The following is a 20,545-nucleotide window of genomic DNA, read 5'->3' as shown; positions in this document are numbered from 1 at the left end:
AAATACTAATAGTAGGTGTCTATGGACCTCAAGAAAGTAAAAATACCTTCTACGCCAAATTAAACAAAACAATATCAGAATTTGACTACGAACATATAATTCTATTAGGAGACTTCAATGGGGTGATTGAACCTAAATTAGATCGAGCCTCCGAAAAGAAAATTGATATGAGTCAAGGTAAATTACCCAAGAATTTTTTTAAGTTAGTTTCAAACTTCTCCCTAATTGAGACGTGGAGACACCTACACAACGATGAGAAAAATTTCACCTTTTACTCAGAAAGGCACCAATCCCTTTCAAGGATAGATTTTTTCTTAGTTTCTAATTCACTGACTAAAGAAATAGAAGAGGTATCAACATTAAATAGAGAGATATCTGACCATAATCCGATTGTACTAAATTTGAAGGAACCATTTAGGAAATACCTCTGGAAATTAAATGAAGAACTGCCAAAAGATGAAGAGGTGGTCCAAAAAGCGAAAGAAATGATAACTTTATTTTTCAGGGAAAATTTAGATAATGAGGTTGACACAGCAGTAGTATGGGATGCAGCTAAAGCTACAATAAGAGGTTTTTTTATCCAGCAAAATATAATATATCAGAGACGGAAAAAACAAAAAATAACAGAGCTAAACAGCATACTAAAGGAGAAGGAGGAAGAATTAAAAAAGAAAACAGACAATAAAAAAATACTCAATGATATAAAAGCCTTGAAAAAACAATTAGAAATAGAAGCAATTAATGAATTAGAAAGAAACTTAAAAGTTGTAAAACAAAATAATTTTGAGCATGCTAATAAGACAGGTAAATGGTTGTCGCATAAGCTAAGGAAAGAAAAAGGGAAAAATACTATTAACAGGATAAAGAAAGGAGACCAGATACTAACCCAACAAAAAGAGATAGAAGAAGTGTTTCTTGAATATTATAAGGAATTATATACAAGGCAAAAAGAAGAAGAGAAGGAAATACAAGAGCTTTTGGCTAATAGTAAGATCCAAACACTCAAGGAAGATGAACAAGAGAATCTAAATAAATTAATTACAAAAGAGGAAATCCAAGAAGCAATTAAGAAATGTAGAATTGGTAAAGCACCAGGAAATGACGGATTTACTGCACTATTTTATAAAACATTTATTGGCGAAATCTTGGAACCTCTGCAAAGAGTAATGAACGAGGCTCTGATTGGAAAGATACCGGAAACGTGGAAACAAGCAGAAATCACCCTGATTCGTAAGGAAGGGAAAGATCAGTTAAATCCGGCAAATTACAGACCAATTTCTCTCCTAAATAATGATTACAAAATATTTGCTTCAATACTATCAAAAAGATTAAAAGTATATTTAGGCAAAATAATAGATGAAGAACAAAGAGGGTTTCTACCTAATCGATATATAAGGGAGAATCTAAGAATGGTAATAAATACATTGGAATATTATGATAAACATAATGAGAAAAAATTGGGTCTATTCTTTTTGGATTTTGAAAAAGCCTTCGACTCAGTAAATTGGGATTTGGTCTTGAAAGTATTGGAGAGAATTAATGTGAAAGGAAATTTTATTAATTGGGTGGGTAAAATTTATGATAATCAAAAAGCCCAACTAAGAATTAATGGGGAAAGAACAAAAACGATAGATATTCAGAGAGGAACGCGGCAGGGCTGTCCCCTTTCTCCGTTATTATTTCTATTAGTTATGGAATTGCTGATAAAAGAAGTTAGATCCAACGTTAAACTGAAAGGAGCAAAAATAAAGAAATACGAGTATAAAATTAGAGCCTTTGCAGACGATGTGATCATAATAATGGAAAACCCCATGGAAAGTCTAGAAGTCCTTCTGGAAACATTAGACTCATTTGGTAAAATTACGGGGTGTAAAATTAATAAAGATAAATCAATTATTCTGACAAAAAATATAAAAAACGATGAAGAGAGAGAATTAGAAGGAAAATTTGGAATAAAGGTAGAAAAAAAGACCAAATATTTAGGGATTCAAATTACTAAAAAATCTACAGAGTTATTTGAGAATAATTACAAGAAGCTGTGGTCCCAAATAAGAGAAGATCTAACCAATTGGAATAAACTAAATTTATCGATATTGGGAAGAATATCAGTTATTAAAATGAATGTCCTACCCAAAATGCTATATTTATTTCAAACGATTCCAATTATCAACTCGGATAAACCATTTAAAGATTGGCAAAAGGACATTAGTCAATTTATATGGAGAGGGAGAAAACCGAGAATTAAGTTAAAAACATTACAGGACGCTAGAGACAGGGGTGGTTTAAATCTTCCCAATCTTAAAATATATTTCGAAGCATGTGCGCTAACATGGATTAAAGAATGGATAACCCTAAAAGATGAAAAATTACTAGAATTGGAAGGGGACGGCTTAAATTTTGGTTGGCACGCCTACCTGGTGTATGGGAAAACTCAACAAAGTAAGAATTTTACGAACCATTGTATTAGGAAGGCCCTAATGAGAATATGGGATCGATATAGGGATAGAATATTACGGAAAATAAGTGGATGGGTCTCACCTCACGAAGCTTTCCATAGAAAGGAAATGATCAGCGATAACAGATGGTTTAATTATAGTGATTTGTTAGAAAATAAAAACGGGATTTGGACAATCAAAACAAAGGATAAATTAATAGAAGAAGGATGGAAAGGATCATGGCTTGCATACAGGCAAATCTATGAAAGATTTAGGATGGATTTAAAAACTTATGGATTCGAGGAAAAAGGGAAAGAAACACAATTAGGGAAAATTTTGGCCTTTGAAATAAATAAAATAATCGGTAAAATTTATAAAGTGCTCTTAGAATATGATACAGAGGAAGAAGTGATAAAATACCAAATGATCAAATGGGCAAAAAATATTGGACACCCCATACTATTATCACAATGGGAAAAGGTCTGGAAAAATGGATATAAATTTACGGCTTCCCAAAACTTGAGGGAAAATTTCTATAAAATGTTTTATCAGTGGTATCTTTCACCAGATAGGATTGCAAAGATATACAAAACAAAAGAAAATAAGTGTTGGAAATGTAAAAACGAAACAGGTACTTTCTACCACTGTTGGTGGACCTGTAAATGGGCGAAAAATTATTGGACTATGATAAATGATACTATTAGTGAAATTTTGAATATTACGATCCAATTAAAACCGGAATTTTATCTTCTGGGCATATTCGGAGAGGAAATTAACACTAGACACGAAAAAATTGTATTCTATATGATATCCCTTGCTCGAGTGTGTTTTGCACAAAAGTGGAAATCTAATGATATACCATCAAAGGAGGATTGGTTGTTGAAATTGTATGATGCAATGGAAATGGATAAGCTAACACAGGCATTAAGGAACGAAACAAAAAGTAAATTTGTAGAAGAATGGAATGAAGTTATAGAATTCTTGAAAGGAAATTTAAGTAAGCATACATATTTAGATATAAACTAGAACAAAAGAGATAGACCCCAGTGTTCATTGAGATTTCTCTTTTAAGAAAGTAAAATTAAATGAAGCCGTAACAAGAATGGTAAGCAGGAAGTCAATCCAGAATGAATGAGAGAGGTGAGCAAGAGAGGAAGAGAATGGGATAGAAAGAATGTATTGAAGATAGAAAGTATTGAAAGGAAGTAGGATAGAGGTAGATAGTTAATATGGTTAGGCATAGGTAAGTAAGGGATAGGAAGTTAAGAAGAAGTTAAGAAGATGAGATACAAGATAATTTTATTGGTTATTAGGTGGATGATCTATATAATATAACTATGTAGGATTGGTATCTAGGGATGATAGATGAATGTGATGGTATGTGAGTGACACGAGAGAAAGTGTATCGTATTGTGTATTTTGTTGTATACTTGTATACTTGTAATTGTTTTAAATTTTATTAATAAAATTTATATTAAAATTTAAAAAAAAAATGGTGATATGGGAGCAGCTTCCATCAGACCAAAGGACAGCAGAGTAGCTGGGGTTGGTATGGGAGTCTATGTGGCCACATAACTCTCTTGTCCTCCTCTTCCTCACTGCTCCCTAACCACAGAATCAGCCCAGACTTTCCACTGTGTTGCAATGCAGGCTGTTGGGGTTTTCTTGGCAAGATTTGTTCAGAGGAGGTTTGCCTTTGCCTTCCCGAGACTGAGAGAGTGTGACTTGTTCAAGGTCACCCAATGGGTTTTATGGCTAGGCTGGGAATCAAACCCTGGTCTCCAGAGTCATAGTCCAACACTTAGATCCCAACAGTAGCTGTGATTTATTAGGTGGGAAGGAAGCTGCCCTCCAGAAGATATTGGGCTCCAACACTCAGCATTCCTTGTCATTGAAACTGCTTCCTAAGGCTGCGGGGACATTCAGTCTAATGACCTGAAGAGACTTGCCCCCATCCCTGCCTTAGGCTAAGGGATGTGCTACATGCAGATGATTTCTTGGCCAGTTGAAATGCCAGAGAGTAGATGACAATGGACATGAAACAACTATGATCAAAGGTTGCAGTATGCAGCAGTGAACTTGGCAAAAAGGTCATACTTTCTTGCTAAGCAATGTTATTCTGGGAAGTGAGGAGCCTATTGGGATAAGTCTTAGAGACACCAGCAGTAAAACCCTCAGCTATCTGTGACTTTTCACAATGCACAATTATAGCACTATAATTCCACTTTAGCTACTATAGCTACATCTTATGGAATCCTGGGATCTGCAGTTTGGGGAGACCACAGATATGTGACAGGCTCTAAAAGATGATGCTAGGAGGCACTGTGTTATGGTAACACCACATCTATCAAAAGATCTGGTTTTATGATGATGATGAATTTTAAATGAGGATTGTGTTAATATGTATGTCTCTTCTTTGTTCTTTTAAACTGATGTGTTTTTAACTGATGTTGTGTTTTTAATTGTTATTGTGTATTTGTTGGTCTGTTGTTCCTCGCCTCAATTATTAAGGAGAGGCAGGTAAGAGACGATGATGCTGATGACAAGACAGTAGTATTAGAGGATGTCCATTTCGTTCCACAGTTGCCAAGCTATGGGGCATTTCAGAGTTCTTTTCTAACTCATTCTATTCTAATCTCTGCTGTCCTGTATCCATACAAAGCTGATGGATGAGGTCATTAGTTTTGGGTGCCACCAAAATGTTGATGACATTCAGCATTACTTTTCCCTTGTTGTCAGAATCAGCTGGTCTGGGGCCAAGATGGTGTAATGGGCTGGATGAGAGCCAGTAAACTGAAGATCAATCCCAGTAAATTAGAGGGTCTATGGATTGGCAGTTCTTAATTGTGCATAGTGGGGTAAGGAACTTTTCCTGGACTGTTTTGCACCCTTACCCCAAAGGAAGATGGGGCAGAGCTTGAAATTATTCCCAAATCCACCTGTCCCCAGAAGCTCAGGTGGACTCAAGTCAGGATCTGACACATAACAGGCATAGTATAACATTCTATCTGTTCACACCCATGCCCTCTCTCGCACTTGTGCAGCTGTGAGATGCCAGGGGTGTGTGTCCCTGTGCTGCTGCTTACCAATGGGGACAGGGAGGCAATTAAGATGATGGAGCAGAAGCTGGTCTCAGATTTGAGGGAGAGGAATATGAGGATGTATTCAAATCATAGTGTATTTTCCTTCCCCAGGAAGCCCAAAGCAGCTGTATTTTCATTGTCTGATCTGTCTCTTCCCTCCATCCCTTGCCCACACTGACACCTGCTAGAGGTGTGCGAAGGACTAAAGAATAGACCTCAGCGCCCTGTCCAGAAAGAGAACTATGTGCACTGTGATCCACTTTTGTATCATTAATGAACAAGGGCAGTGCGGTGGCTTGAGCATTGGACTATGACTCTAGAGCTCAGGCTTCAAGTGCATGCTTGGCCATAGAAACCCACTGGATGACCCTAGTGAATCACACACACTCAGCCCCAGAAAACACTGTGATAGTTGGAAATTACTTGAAAGCACACAACATCAACTATCATGAACAGAGTACTGAAAGCCAGCACCAGCTGATCCATTAGCTATGTCATTTTCTGCACAGGGATAGCCTAGCTTCTAAAGTTCATGTACTGGTACTGCTCAACTAGACTAATGTAACACAGTTTATGTGAGGCTGCCCTTGCCGATCACTTGGAAACTGTATGAAGTACAAGATGCAGCAGACTGTTGACTGGGACATCCCACTGATACCATATACTGCATATACAGTACTCATGTATAACTCTAGAAATTTTAGTAAAAAGATTGACCCCCCCCCCAAAACTGTAGGCCAATGTAAGTACCATACAAAAAAGGAACCATCCTCTGATGAAAGACAAGAGTGTACAGTCGTCCCTCCATATTCACAGGGGTTGGGGTGAAGGACCACCACAAATATGGAAAAATTGCAAATAACCCCTCCCTCCACATGAGGGCCTGTGTCGGTCCCCTCCAGACCCTTGCCATGCCTAGATCACCCGATCTAGGCATGGCAGCGGGGAGAAAGACCCCTGTGGGTCCCCTCTGGACCCCTGCCATGTTTGGATCATTCTTGGTCTTTCTCCCCCCTGCCATGCCCGGATCACCCAATCCAAGCATGGCAGGGATCCGGAGGGGACACGCAGAGGTCTTTCTCCACCCCTGCCATGCCTGGATCAGGTGATCCAAGTATGGCAGAGGAGGTAGAAGGAGCTGCTGGAGCTCTCTCCTGACCCCTCTGATGCCTCACTCAACTGTTCCAGGCATTTGAGGGGGTCAGGAGAGACCTTGTGAATAATCAGATTTGTGAATTCCAAGTTCGCGAATTAGGAGGGACGACTGTAACCTTCTGGAAACAATGATCCCCCCTCCCCCAACTCTCTCATCCATCCAGTGAGAGCACAAACAATTTTGCATCCTTTGTTATGTGGCCCTAAGTTTTACTGTTGACTTATCCATGGGTCATAGTAAAATCCCTAATTTTGGCACCAAAACCTGTCCTTGAAGTTTATCAGACAAGGGAAATTGGAAGTATAATCCAATGGCAATCCGAACGCAATCATGGGGTTTCACATTATTGCATGATAGACTACCACACGCAATTTCGGGCAATGGCAAGCTATTTTTGGGCAATGGGAAGTCAGTTTGAACACAATTCGAATTCACATAAATTTGCTGAACTAGCGAATTCATGTGAATGCGTTCTGGTCCCACTTTCTTTTCATTCAAAATTAAGAGAAATTCCTTCCGTGTGATAAACTCCCTTGATTTATACATGAGGTCCACTTACAGCTGAGTATATGCAGTAAATGCTGATCTTAAAGGAGTTTCTCCAGCTGCTAATGCACTTCTAGGTTGAATTCAAGGTGCTAGCAATGCCTTAAGCAGCTTGAGACATTGATAGTTGAAAGAACTCTTCTCCCTCTACATGCGTTGGCTGAAATCTACTGGTTTGGGAACCACTGGGACACCTGGTCGCCCTGGCCCTTGACCTGGCTGATGTTGGGAGAGAGAGAAAGGAATCCAAATACGCAAGAAGTCCATACCTCTCAACTTAAACCAGAGCTAGGTGCAAAATCTGGGCCAGTCTGACCACATTCCCAGGTCAAAGGGACATTTTTGGAAGCAGCTCTAACCCTCTAGGGGGGTGCAGACCACACTAGATGACACCCTAAGGGGGGGTTGACACTAATGCTTTTCAAACATCTGCCTTTTAGCAGAAACAGGCATTTGCCCGTGTGCCATTAATAACACTGAAGAGACAGTGTGAGTGTGGTGAAGGTCAGTGGGAGGAGAAAGGCCCAGGCCCCAGGTTTTGTTTTAATTAATTTTTTAAAATTGTTTTTTAATTAATTTTCTTTAGCAATAGCAATAGCAAGGACATTTCTATACTGCTTATCAGTAGACTTAAGCACTCCCTACAATGTGTAAGCTAACTGTCCCCAATAAGCTCATTATAGTGACCTAAGGAACTATGCCAGGCTGAGTTGACGTGGAGCTCCTGGTTGGTATTGAACTCACAACCTTGTGGCCTGTGAGTGAGTGGCTCCAATACAGGCATTTAACCACTACACCACCAGCGTTCTTAACATCATCTGTTACCAAATTTTCACTCCCACCACATGAAACTATGTCTATGTCAATACATTTCGTAAATACAGTATATTTTATTACACTGTTTATCGACATCAGTGATATTAATAGGAAGTAAGTGGGGATATTTGTATAACAGTACTATTTACTATTGAAATAACAAGGTTTTTTTATATTTACGAAATAACAATTCAAAATCTCAATACATTTAGGCTGCGGATATGCCATTGTAATTTAAAGGCATTGTTTTAATTTGGCCATTACAGTCAACGTGATATATGGGAATTTCGATTTATGAGAAAATGTACCCAGTGCATCTGAGGAAGTAGGCTGAAGCCTATGAAAGCTCATGCTGCCAACTTCTTTCCCCCTCAGTTAGTCTCAAAAGCGCTGCAAGATCTCACTATTGCATGCAGTGGGATATGTAGGAATTACTACTTATGGATAACATTAATATAAAAGACCATTACTAACGATTCTGTATAGTGTGGGATGGGAAGAGGTCAAGGGTCAACACAGACCTGCACAACTTGGTAGAGGCCAAAATTAAAATAGGCTATACTGGGCGGCAAACAGGTTTTAATTACATATTAATTTATGAATTATTAATAATAATTATTAATATTTGTATTAATATTATAATAATCAATACTAAGATCAATCAATAATAATAATTGATATTATCAATATTAACCATTAATAATAGTTATTAATATGAATCAATAATTTTAATTAATATGGTAAATATTATTGTTTATAATAAATGTTATTAATATCAATCAATAATAATCGATATAATTGATATTAATTATTATTAAAAATTAGTGTAATTAATATTGATTATTAGTAATACGTTATTATTAATAATAAATATTATTAATAGTAATACTACTAATAAATGTTACTTATTATTACTGTTAATAATAAACATTATTACTATTCATTATTAACAATTATTAATATTATTAATATCAATTATTTCATCCTCCTCTGTCCAACCCTTTCTCCTCCACAAGGCCCTCTTCTCAGAAGGAGGCCAAGCACATCCTTGTGGGCCTCCCTAAATACTTGGTGGGCCATTACTTGTGCAGATCTGCTCTAACCACTAGGCAATGCTTCCTCCAGACACAAGTGGGGTTAACTATACATCCCTGCTGCCTAATTGCAGCTGAACCCAGGAGCTGACACTCCCCCTTTGGGGGGACCAAAGGGCCCCTGGGGAGACGCGGGACCCACCCCAGCCCCAAAGAAGCTCCTCCTCCCCAGCGATCTCCCACACCCAAAAAAAGGGCTGTGGGTGGGTTCCCCTGCAGGAACCGCGTGGGAAAGCGAGTGGCAAAGGAGCCAGGGGGAATGGAATCTTCACTCCTCCTCCAGCGTTCGGTCCCCTATGGGGAGATACCAAGAAAGCACAGGGGGGATCTCATCCTTCAACTTGGCCCCTATGGAGGTGGTTTTGGTAGCGGCGGCGAAGGGACTGCGGGAAAGGGAGGAGTCCATCGGAATGCGAGGAAAAGCCAAGGAAGGGGGAACTTCCTACCTCTCACCGCCACTCTGCCACCATCTTGTATCAGCGTTCCAAAGGGGCGGGGCGCCCAACGCTGACGTCACAATAAAGGGGGAGGAAACTCTTGCAAAGGAGGGAGGGAGGAACTTAACCCTTTCCCTCCCAAGCAAAGACGCAAAAGGCTTGTTTTAAAAATCACTTAAGATCCCATCTGATCCTGGAAGCTAAGTAGGGCCTGCCCCTGGTTAGCACTTGGATGGGAGGCCGCCAACGAAAACCAAGGGTTGTAGGCTGTATTTCAGAGGAAGGAACTGCCAAAGCCTCATCTGATTATTCCTTGCCTAAGGAAGCCCTATTCACCTAAATAAAGGCACCAGATCCCTGTCTGATCTTGGCTGCTAAGCAGGGTCTGCCCTGGTTAGTGTTTGGATGGGAGACCGGCGCCAATGAATATCTGGAGCCTTCTGAAGAGTGTGTTGACATTAATGGTGTCAAACCGGCTTCATTTCTGCAGTATGGAAATGCCTTTAGGCAAGCAATACTCAGAGGTGGTTTTGCCAGTTCCTTCTTCCCCTGAAATGTTGGCGGTCTCCAACCAAGTGTTAACCAGGGCTGACCCTGCTTAACTCCCAAGATCAGTCAGGAAACACTTATACAGTTGGCTCTACCAGGGAAAAGATGCAGTGGAGAGCCAATGTGGCGTAGCAATTAAGGAGCTGATCTGGCCCAGGGGCAGGGAGTTCTCTTCTTTATCCAGCCATGAAACTCACTGCGTGGTGGCCTAGGGCCAGCCATTCCTTATCAGCTTATTTGACCTACCTCGCAAGGTTGTCTTGAGGGTAACGTGGAAAATATAGCTGCCACATGTACTAGCTTGAAGAAAAGTGGGGCTAGAAACATAAAACCAAGCACATGTTTCTGGACAGTTTCATGTCAGATATGTGCTGGATCTTACCTGCCTCCACACAAGACAAGAGACAGCCCAGAAACAGCTTTATCTCATCTCAAACTGAGAGACAATTTGAGTTCCATGTGATAAAGCAGTGAGCTTTGGGATCTGCACTGGAGTGTCTTACACTTGCTGCCACACTGCAGAATTAATGCACTTTGGCATAGCTTTAACTGGCATGGCTCCATCCTATGGAGTCCTGGGATTTGTAGTTTGTTCTGGCACCCAAGCTCTCTGACAGAGAAGGCTAAATATCTCACAAAACTAAAAAACCCCAAATTCCATCACCTTGCGCCATGGCAGTGAAAGTAGTGTCATACGGCATTAATTCAGCAATGCAGATGCAGCCACTGATATAATCTTAGCTGGCAAGTTGGGGGATGGCTTCCGTTCTAGAATTGCCAAGGACCAGGGAACTGCCTAGCAGCTTGATACACTCCCTAACAGGGGAAGGCCATGTAAACTCACTGGGTGACCTTGAGCAAGTCACACTTTCTCAGACTCAGAGGATGGCAATGGCAAACCTCCTAAGAATAAACTTGCCAGGAAAATCCCATGCTAGGTTTGCTTTATGGTTGTCATAACCTGGAAATGACTTGAAGGCACACAACAAAAACAGGACTCTCCAAATGTTGATGAACTCCATTTCCCATCAGCCTGCCTGCCACCCAGCCATAGGAGAAAAAGAATATGTGAGAACTGTAATTCAGCAATGTGAGGAGGGCACACATGCTTCACCTGTGCCATTAATACATCATACTCTGTATTGTGACATATTTCTGAATCTGTCTGACAAGACAATCCCATTACTAGGGAATATTGCTGGCTGCACAGCAAAAAGCTCCAGGTCACATGTTGGCTGCTATTAAGGGCCAGCTAAAATGTAAAAAGATATCACATCAGTCACAGTACAATACAGTTACTGGCTCAAAGCATCATGTGCCGACTATGGAAAAATAAACCATGACAGCCAAGCTGGGGTTGGCCACATTGCCATGGCCACATTGCCATGGCCACTGCCATAGGTATGGTTACATAAGTATAGTCACATTACCATGGCCACATTGCATGGACAGATGAGTATGGTCACATTGTCCTGGCCACATAAGTATGGTATGACCCAGTAAGGCCAAGATCCAGGTAGCCCAGCATTCTGTCTCCAATGAAGGTCACTGAGTAACATCTGAAAAAGCACAAAAGAAGTTCATAAAAGTGATGGACATCTGATTTGTCTGTGATATCTTACATTTAGAAGCAGACCACCATTATAGCAAAGTATACACTTCAAAGCTGCAATGTCTGGGAGGCAGGCAGGGAGGAGATCTTACTATATATAAAGGATGGAATAACAAGTTAGGCAGCGATCCATATCATAAAGACCCACCTACCACTTCTGTTGATTGATTGATATTTATCCTGTCATTCTCCTAAATCTGTCATTCAGAGCAGTGCACTACAGGTGTCCCTCCCTCAAAGGCCAATAAGTTACATTATTAAAACACAGTTAAATAAAGTGTAATGCTACAACACAAGCTAAATTAAGAAAGAGGGCAAAGCAGTTTCAGGAGAGGATCTGAAGCAGACAGGATGGTGGGAATGCTTACATCTCACTTTGCCCATTGCTTTTATACTGCTGCTTCCTCCTCCAGCTGCTGTCCCTCCCTTCTAAGGCTTTTCATGCTAGACAGTTATAGCACTATGATTCCTCTTTAATAGTCATAGCAACATTCTATGAAATCCTGGGATTGCCAGTGGAGGGAGAGGCCTTGGGAATCCTCAGCCAGACAAATCTGTCTGGTGCCTCTGACGAAATGCCAACACCTTCAGGATTCCCAAGGATGTGGCCATAGCAGTTAAAGTGGAATCACAGTGCGATAACTGTAATGTGAAAAGATACCTTGTGTTATAACTTGCAGGTGGGAAACAGGAATAGCTGGTCTAATTACTCTAAAAGCATCAGATCCTGTCTGATCTTGAAAGTTAAGCAGGGTCAGCCCTGGTTAGTACTTGGATGGGAGACCAACGAATACCAGGTGCTGTAGGATATATTTCAGTGGAAAAAACCGGCAAAACCACCCCTGTGGATTCCTTGCCTAAGAAAACTATGAAATCCAGAGTCATCAGATGATGGGGGCATGTACATATACACACACACACAGGCACGCAGGGGATAAATTGCAGCAAAATGGCAGTGAGTACAGGAAAGGTTAAATATCTGTATCCTTCTGATGCTTCACCCAATATTGCCACCTTTGAAAGCTGATTTGTAATAAACCAGTGATTCCCAAACTTTAGTCAACTCCCAGAACCCCCAGCCACTTTGGCCAACAAAGACATTCTGGGAGCTGATGTGAAAAACATCTAGAAGGGCAACATTTGGGAATCACTGTCTTAAATGGGAAATTTGTAACTCTGACGATGTCCTTGCTCTACAACTCCTAACAGCCTTAATCATCTGGGGAAGGATGATGGGTGTTTGCAATACAATAACATCAGATGGACCATAAACTTCCAGCCCTTGTCTAGCATAAGCTGCCATGTTTTGTTCCATGCGGTTTTTAAAATTTATTTTATTATGGTATTTATACCCTGCCCCCTTCAGCCCTAAAGGCTATCAGTTTGCATGGAACACATGGTTGTGCCCTGACGGGGCAGAAATTGAAAGGTGGAAACATAAACCTTGCAAAGAGTACATAGCTGCCAGATTTTGGCCCAGAATAAGTGCAGTTACGGTGGGTTGGCTCATAAAAGGGAACTCTGCAGTTCCAACATCAAGGACATTTGATCTGTAAGGAATGTGAAGAAGGAATAATTAAAAGCAAAAAGGAAGTTAAGAGTTGCAAGGACATTCACCCAGGTTCTAGTGCAAGGGTGATAGTTTTCCCTTTGAGCTGGTTCAGGTAGTTGGTTCATACAGCTCTCCAGGTATTGGATTGCAACTCCTCACCGCCAGCAATACTAGCTATGGCTGCTGGAATTTGAGGTCCAAGAACACTTGGAGGGTTTATGATTTTGACCTCTGAGGCAGAACATCTGTTCCTTGCGATAATGCCAAGAAATAAGGGAGCAGATCCAGGTAAGGTCCGAGACCAAGACCAGGGCATAACTATTATGTGATATCAGAAGGAAAGGAGGAGAAAGAAAAAGAAAGGTGTGTGCACATGTGTGTAAGAAAGAGACCCAAATTTCCTAAGCTAGCAGCTGCATAAATTAACACCAGAAGAGTTCTATTGCAGCACTGTGTTTTATTTTATACAGAGAAACTAACCTAATGGGACTATTTACTTCGAAAACACAAGAATCCCATACTACCATATGGGGTAGGTGCCACAGAGGGGTGGATGAGAAGAGAGTCACTGAATGGTTGCCAATGGAACAGGGAATCGATTACCTTTTTACTCATTCTGGTAAGCAAAGCTGAAATAAAGGATCCTTATTTGACTTTCAGATCATACATTTACAGTGCAGGCATGCCTCAGCTAATGCCTCCGAGAAAGAAGCTTCTTTACAAAGGCCAGGTCCCTTTCTTCCTCATCCTCTAGCTAGCTAAGAAGTTTTTATCAGCATTGGCACTGGGAGGATTCGGAAGGAGAGCTGGAGAAAGACAGATTTTCAGTTTAGAGTTGCAGAAGCAGGTCTGTAGCAAACAATCCAATAACAGTTGAGTAGGGAAAGAGCAGGATTCTGCTCTTGTGGAGCCAACCAGAGCCATGTGTGCCTCCTTACAACAGGCAAGGTAAAAAGCTGCTGTTTTTGGAATCCCTAACTGAGCAGGCATGAACAGCAAACCAGAAAGAGAAGGTGACTATTTGCCTGATCTTGGACCAGGGAACCTGGCATCACACTGCAAATTTCATGCTTGTGAAGAAGACCCCAGCAGTTACTTATTCAGCCCTAAAGTACGTATTCAACCCTAAAATCTCTGTTATATTCTATCAGAATCAGCAGGCAGTCTTTGCTCACAGTCAGCTGTACCTCTTTGACTTTGATTGACCCCATAACTCTGGGAAGCATTAAAAGTTTAATGGGGCCAAATGTAGCTGTTTTTCCTTTTCGTTCCTCTGTAAGAGAGTGTTTATCCACAGGGGTGGCCCTGGTGGTAAGTTGCTTGATTTGATGGTAAGTATTTTTATTAAGTGATAATGTATGGGCTGTTAAAGTCACAAAGAAATGACTTTTCTTTCTTCACAGCAGCTCTAGGTGGTTTCTCTGGAAGTGTCCTTTCTCTGCCTTGTGGTTTATCACTCCTGTAGGTTTCTATATGTGGTTGTAGGTTTCTAAAAATGGACACCTTAGGCTTAGCCTGTTTTAAGGAACCAACAACATCAGCTGAAGTAAGCTTGCTCATGTAAGTCATGGACTTGAAATGTCCAAGCTAAAGACTCCTGTACATGTTGGAAACAATTACAAAAATAATATCCTGGTGCAGTTGGTGTGCTAGTCTACCTCTGCAAACCATACCCCCGCAACATTTCATAGATGAAAACCTGGGTGCATTTGGATGGGCAATATCAGAATGTAGTTAGGATGGTGAAATTTTTTAATGAGGAACAACAGACAACTTTGAGAGTCTGTAAGCAGCTGTTCTGGGTTAGGCAAGAACAGTCCTGATTCATCTTTTGTTGTCCCACATCTTAAGCTGCTTTTAAAATGTCCCAGTTTCTCTTTCCTCCTCCCACTCTCCTCTTTTGTTTTCAGCTTACTTCAATTAATGTAAACTGAGTTGAAAGTGCAAAAGTAGTTTGCACTCAGTTAACTCAACAAGGGAAAAAGGAGAGGGGAAATCTTTTGTTCAGGCAAAAGCATGCTGCTGCACCTCTCTTCACTTGTGTGTTCTGCTCATTAATAGCTTTTGCCATCTTTACCAAATTCTGATGTTGCTTGGGTACATGTGTCCTGATTTGCATCTGTGATTGTTGGAGGGCCAGAGAGGTGTAATCATTTGAGCATTGGGCTATGACTCTGGAGACCGGGATTCGAATCTCCACTTGGCCATGGAAACCTACCAGGTGAATTTGGACAAGTCACACACTCTCAGCCTCAGAGGAAGGCAAAGGCAAACCCCTTCTGAACAAATCTGTCCAGGGAAACCCCATGATAGGTTCACCTTAGTGTACCCATAAGTCAGAAACAACCTCCTCCTGAGAACTGTACAACTTTTTCAGTTTTTCAACTATAGTTTGAACCTGGAACTAACTACTTCCATATGCCAGGGATGTGCTGAGCCATAAACCTGTGGCCCTTGAGGAAATCATATTCAAGTGAAATGGGGAGGGGTGCACAAAAATATGACTTACTTGTGAGGCTGCTGACTCTTTCCTAGGTGCTCTAAGCAGACTGTTAGATGGGGTCAGTAAATGCTTTTTTGGTCTGAGTCCCAGGAGAATCAGCTTAAGGCAGTTTTGTCTTTCCCCATGCTGTTTCTGTTCTCCCCCCCCCCCTCCCACAATGGGCCCATTCACAATATATAATTATAATAAGCACTATTCTTTCATATTAACTGGCATGGTTCCATTCTATAGAATCCTGGGATTTGTAGTCTGCTGACCAGTGGAGCTCTCTGGCTGAGAATTCTAAATGCTGCTCCTTGAACTGCAAATCCCAGGATTTCTTAGGATCAGCTCATACCACTTAAAATGGAATAATAGCACTATTATGGCACAGAATGAATGCAATTTGAGGTCAAGGTCTTAAATAATGTAGTGCAAGAAACTGAAATATTAAAATATTTCCTATATCTTAGATCAAAAATTGGTCAGAATGGAGAGTGCACTCAGGAAAACTAGAAATGGGAAGGGCTGCTATGAAAGAACTAGACAAGATCTTAAAGTGTAAAGACATGCAACTGAGCACTAAGGAGGGGATAGTCCAAGCTATTGTATTCTCCATGACCATGTATGGATGTGGCAGCTGGACAGTGAAGAAAGTGGGTAAAAAGAAAATAAATTCATTTGAGATGTGGTGCTGGAGAAGACTGCTGAAAATACCATGGACAGCCAAAAAGACAAAGAAATGGGGCCATGAACAGATCAAGCCTGTACTCTCCCTGGAAGCCAAGATGATCAAACTGAGGTTTCATACTTTTCATTAGGAAAAAAGCAATGCTAGGAAAGGTAGAAAGCAGTAGAAAGAGAGGAAGACTGCATGCCAGATGGCGAGACAAAATAGGCAGGCCATGGGTCTGAGTTTGCAAGACCTGGGCAGAGCAGTGGAGGATGGAGACAGGAAGGCAATTGGAGATGTCTCATCCACAGGGTTGCCATGAATTGAGGTTGACTTGAGGGCATCTAACAACAACAATAAATAGATAAACCTGACCCCTTCTTTTCTTCCTCTTTTCCAGCATTCTGGGGGCTGTCTTTGAGGCCTGCAGAAGCTTTTTAAAATGCTAAGAAGCTCAGATATTTGATTCTAAGGAGTGGGTCAGAGGGACTCGATCAGTGGAGGCAAAGTGTACTTTACTTGTAACAGTGTATCCCTGTGGCTCTCTTTGTGTAGCTTGGGAAGTGAGTGACAGATACTTCAGTGGTGATGGAAGAGTGCCGAACTGTAACACTCAAACTTCCTATTTTCTCATCAATTCATTTGAAGCCTCTATAGTAGGGGAAATAGCAAATTTTCCAGGGTGATGGAAATGGAGATGTCCCAGTATATAACATTCTCACTTGCAGCCACAACCGTGTCCCTTCTTTCAATCCAGAAAAAGGACTGGTGAGCTGTTTGGCTCTGGGTGTCAGAGGCGTCTGGATACAAGTGGGTTAGTAGGTTGGGGAGAGATGTTGGACCAAGGCTTGGGTAAGCTTGAATCTGGTGACTGCCCACAGTACAATTGCAATTACACTCTTGTAGTTGGAAATTGCAACTATATACAGTTGAAATTATGCCCAGATAGCCAGAGGTAAGGAATGTAGACCTCATGGTCTGCTATGATTCCAGAGTGTATTTTGGTCCCCAGGTCCTTTCAGAGTACAAACATTTTTGGGAACTTTTAAATATGAAGCTAAATCCTTTGCCCACATGACTTCCCAAAATTACACTCACATCTCCCTTCTGTGGCTCAGCAGAGGTTAGCAGTAATTTAAAGCCTAGGGAAAAAATTGGGACAGCCTTTTAGATAGGAAGATTTTATCGGTTTGAGTAGAAATGACTCCCCTGAATTGCACTCACATTTCCTTTTTTTTTTTCAGGCCCTCTTTCCAAACGTCTCCAAAGGTTTGGGCCAGCTTGAAGCCTACATTGAAGCAGAGGAAGGGGTAGCTTTCCAGACAGACAGTGGCCAGTTCTGGGCCTCGCTTACAAACCAGCACGAAAGGTCTGTTGTGTGGATATATCCAAAGAAGTTGTCATGCAAATTCACAGTCACTTATCTGTCCTCAGGAAAAGTTAAGCTGAAGGACTGGAGAGGTTTGTATCTTGCTGTGGTGGAGGATGGAGAAGAGCCTAGTAACTTTCCTGTCTTACCTGCCCGTTATGTAGAAGATGAATCCTTCCACTTTGCTGTCTTCCACAGTGGCAATAAGGTAGCATTCCAGGCCTACAATGGCCTCTTCCTGGCAAGAGTGCTCAGACAGTTCTATGTGTTGGAAGCAGCCAAGGTTTTTACAGATGACAGCTGCTTGTTCCAGCCTGTGATCGGAGACCTCATCCCTCCAACCATGGAAATACTGGATGTGGTGCCAACAGACCTCTCACAATTGAAATTCTACCGCCATCTTGTGGCAACAAAGGCCTATGTCAATCGGACTAAGGTACCGGTGCGACACACTTTCACCATGACTTGGAAGACATACTGCCTTGACAAAGTTATCTGGGAACGTCTCTGGGGGCTTGGCGTGCCCTCTCTGTGCCCTTTCACTGTCGAGAGAGCGATGCCCCTTGTGATGTACACCAGGAACAATGAGTATCTTATTAATGTGGAGAGAGAGATTTCTGAGAAGGTGACAAAAGAGGTAGAGGTGCCCCCTGAAACCAGAGCTGTAGCTTTCCTTTTTATTCACGGGAAATATAATGCCTCTCTGCCTTTCACAGCTGTCATCCGTAAGAGAACACATGACGGAATTGAGACTATTTTAGATGAAAATGGGGCCTGGATGGGCCTGGTTTATCAAGACCTTTGGGTGGAATGTTCATATGTAAAACTCCGTGAATCATGCACAACTATGTAAAACAATGGGGAATGGTGGTGAATAGAGTGGATGTCCAGTTGTGGACCAGTTTGCTGATGGTCCAGTCCTGAAGAAATGGGATTGTTAAGGGTCTATGTTGGACTGGCCCCTAGTAGGATTCACCTGCTCTGAGGACTGGTTCTTTCTAGATCAACACATGTAAGGGCTCTCCCTAGAGATGTCACTGGGATTATTGCTTTTTTTAACTTCTCAGGTGCCTGAAAAATGTGATGGTTACCTTTTTATGGCAAGAGGGTGAGCAGTGCAATTGACAGACTGCAAATAAAATTGTGGATTTTTTTAAAAAAGCATCTTCATTCTGTTTCTTCTTGGTGTGGATGGGAAGCAGAGAGGTGCATGCATATCAACCAATAGCATTCCCGCACCGGGTGTCACCCAGTTCAGGGGTTGGGACTTCTGTAGACAGTGCACACTCCCTCTCTCGCATGGGGTGGAAGGAGCGGTGGGTGCACACACAGACAGGGAGGCTTGAGCGTGCATGGAGAGAAACAGTTGTGTGTAGGGAGAGGCATGCACGTCCAGAGGGCCTGGCTGTCTGTGTGGCGGAGAGCATGGGGGATGGTGAGAGGGGGCTGACTGGGTATCACCCCCCTCCTGATCAGTCTTCCATTGTCCTACCCTTGTCCTGCTTCTTGCACTTTCCCCCTTTGTTCTCAGCTTACTTCACTTGCTGTAAACTGAGCTGAAAGCGCAAAAGTAGTTGCACTCAGTTAACTCAGCAGGGGGAGGAGGAAGAATCTTGCCATTCCAAGTAGGGTCAGTCAAAAGCAAACTTCTGTAGCCTCTCCTAGTTTGTGTTTTGTTCCTCATTAATAATTTCTGCCAGCTTGATCATGCTCCGATTTTGCTTAGCCACACATGTCTTGTTTTCATCTGTGAAATGGTGGTGGTATGGGGCAGTGCCATTTTAGTTTTAGAAGATAAATTCATGTGGGAAGCAGAGCTGCATCCTTGCACATAGTGCTTTTTTTCTTGCCCAGAGCTGAGGCCACAAAGATTTGACAATCTGCACCTGGAGATGACACATGAAAATGGAACATACAGGGCCATGCCCTGAGATCTGACTGCCCTACTCCTCTGTGGGCTGAAACCCAGGGCAGTCCATGAAAAGAGAAGGTTGGTAACCTTAATGCTACAATTTCTTGTGGTGTTCAATTGCAGACAGACAATTTGCAGTTCAACAAATTAATTCCCATAATATAGGGATAAAGAATTAGTTAGCTGGTTTTGAGGAGAAAGGGATGAGAAAGGTCTACTAGCAGCTGCTGCTTATGATACTTACATGAAATTGTAAGATCAAGCCTGGCAGGATATAGCCTGCAGGAGCTTTGCTAATATGTCTGCTTGGCCACTGTGAAAAATGAGATGGGCAGAAGCCTTGTGTGAAATCGTAACGCTTATCTAATGCAATGGGCATGAATGATGTCAAAGCTAGGAAAAGAGAAGTTATTGTAAATCAGTGCTGCCTCTTTTTTGAAGTGTACTGTATACTGATTAATTCATTTAAGGCTTGCTATCTTGGTTCATGTCAAAACAGTTCAGATATGTTTGAAACCAGGTGCATTGCAAGTGAAGCTGGTTTCACATGTAACGGTGTACCCTCCAACATTTCACAGATAAAAACCAGAACATGTGTGGCCGAGCAACAACACAGTGCATCAAAATGGCAAAATTTATTAATGCAGAAGAAGACACAAGCTAAGAGATGCTGCAGCCACTTGCTGTTGCCTGAGCCTAGTGGGAGAGGTAAAAATTCTCTCTCATCACCTCCCTGCTGAGTAAATTGACTGCAAACTATGTTTGCACTTCCAACTCAATTTGTACTAATTGAAGTACTTGAAGACAAATGGGGAGAGTGGAAAGAGGA

General features: G+C 41.6%; 2 protein-coding genes across 3 annotated transcripts in view; one reads left to right on the top strand and one right to left on the bottom strand.

Annotated features, from left to right (window-relative positions):
* ARAF (A-Raf proto-oncogene, serine/threonine kinase) overlaps nucleotides 1-9,624 on the bottom strand; it is a 35,413-nt gene extending 25,789 nt beyond the window's left edge. For both annotated transcript variants that reach the window (XM_089483227.1, XM_089483235.1), the window contains exon 1: nucleotides 9,577-9,624. The gene's annotated coding sequence lies outside the window, so the exon portion shown is untranslated. The remainder of the gene's footprint in view (nucleotides 1-9,576) is intronic.
* Nucleotides 9,625-13,807: 4,183 nt separating this feature from the next.
* Nucleotides 13,808-18,837, top strand: LOC149322810 (uncharacterized). Its single transcript, XM_089533168.1, has 2 exons — nucleotides 13,808-13,812; nucleotides 17,634-18,837. Exons 1-2 carry the CDS (start codon nucleotides 13,808-13,810, stop codon nucleotides 18,655-18,657), a joined length of 1,029 nt encoding a protein of 342 aa, XP_089389294.1. The 3' UTR covers nucleotides 18,658-18,837.
* The last annotated feature ends 1,708 nt before the right edge of the window (nucleotides 18,838-20,545 follow it).

This window comes from Sceloporus occidentalis, unplaced genomic scaffold, assembly GCF_023333645.1.
Source record: "Sceloporus occidentalis isolate IW3139 unplaced genomic scaffold, rSceOcc1.0.p SCAF_1, whole genome shotgun sequence".
NCBI lineage: Eukaryota > Metazoa > Chordata > Lepidosauria > Squamata > Phrynosomatidae > Sceloporus > Sceloporus occidentalis.
This window is presented reverse-complemented; position numbering and strand designations above follow the sequence as displayed.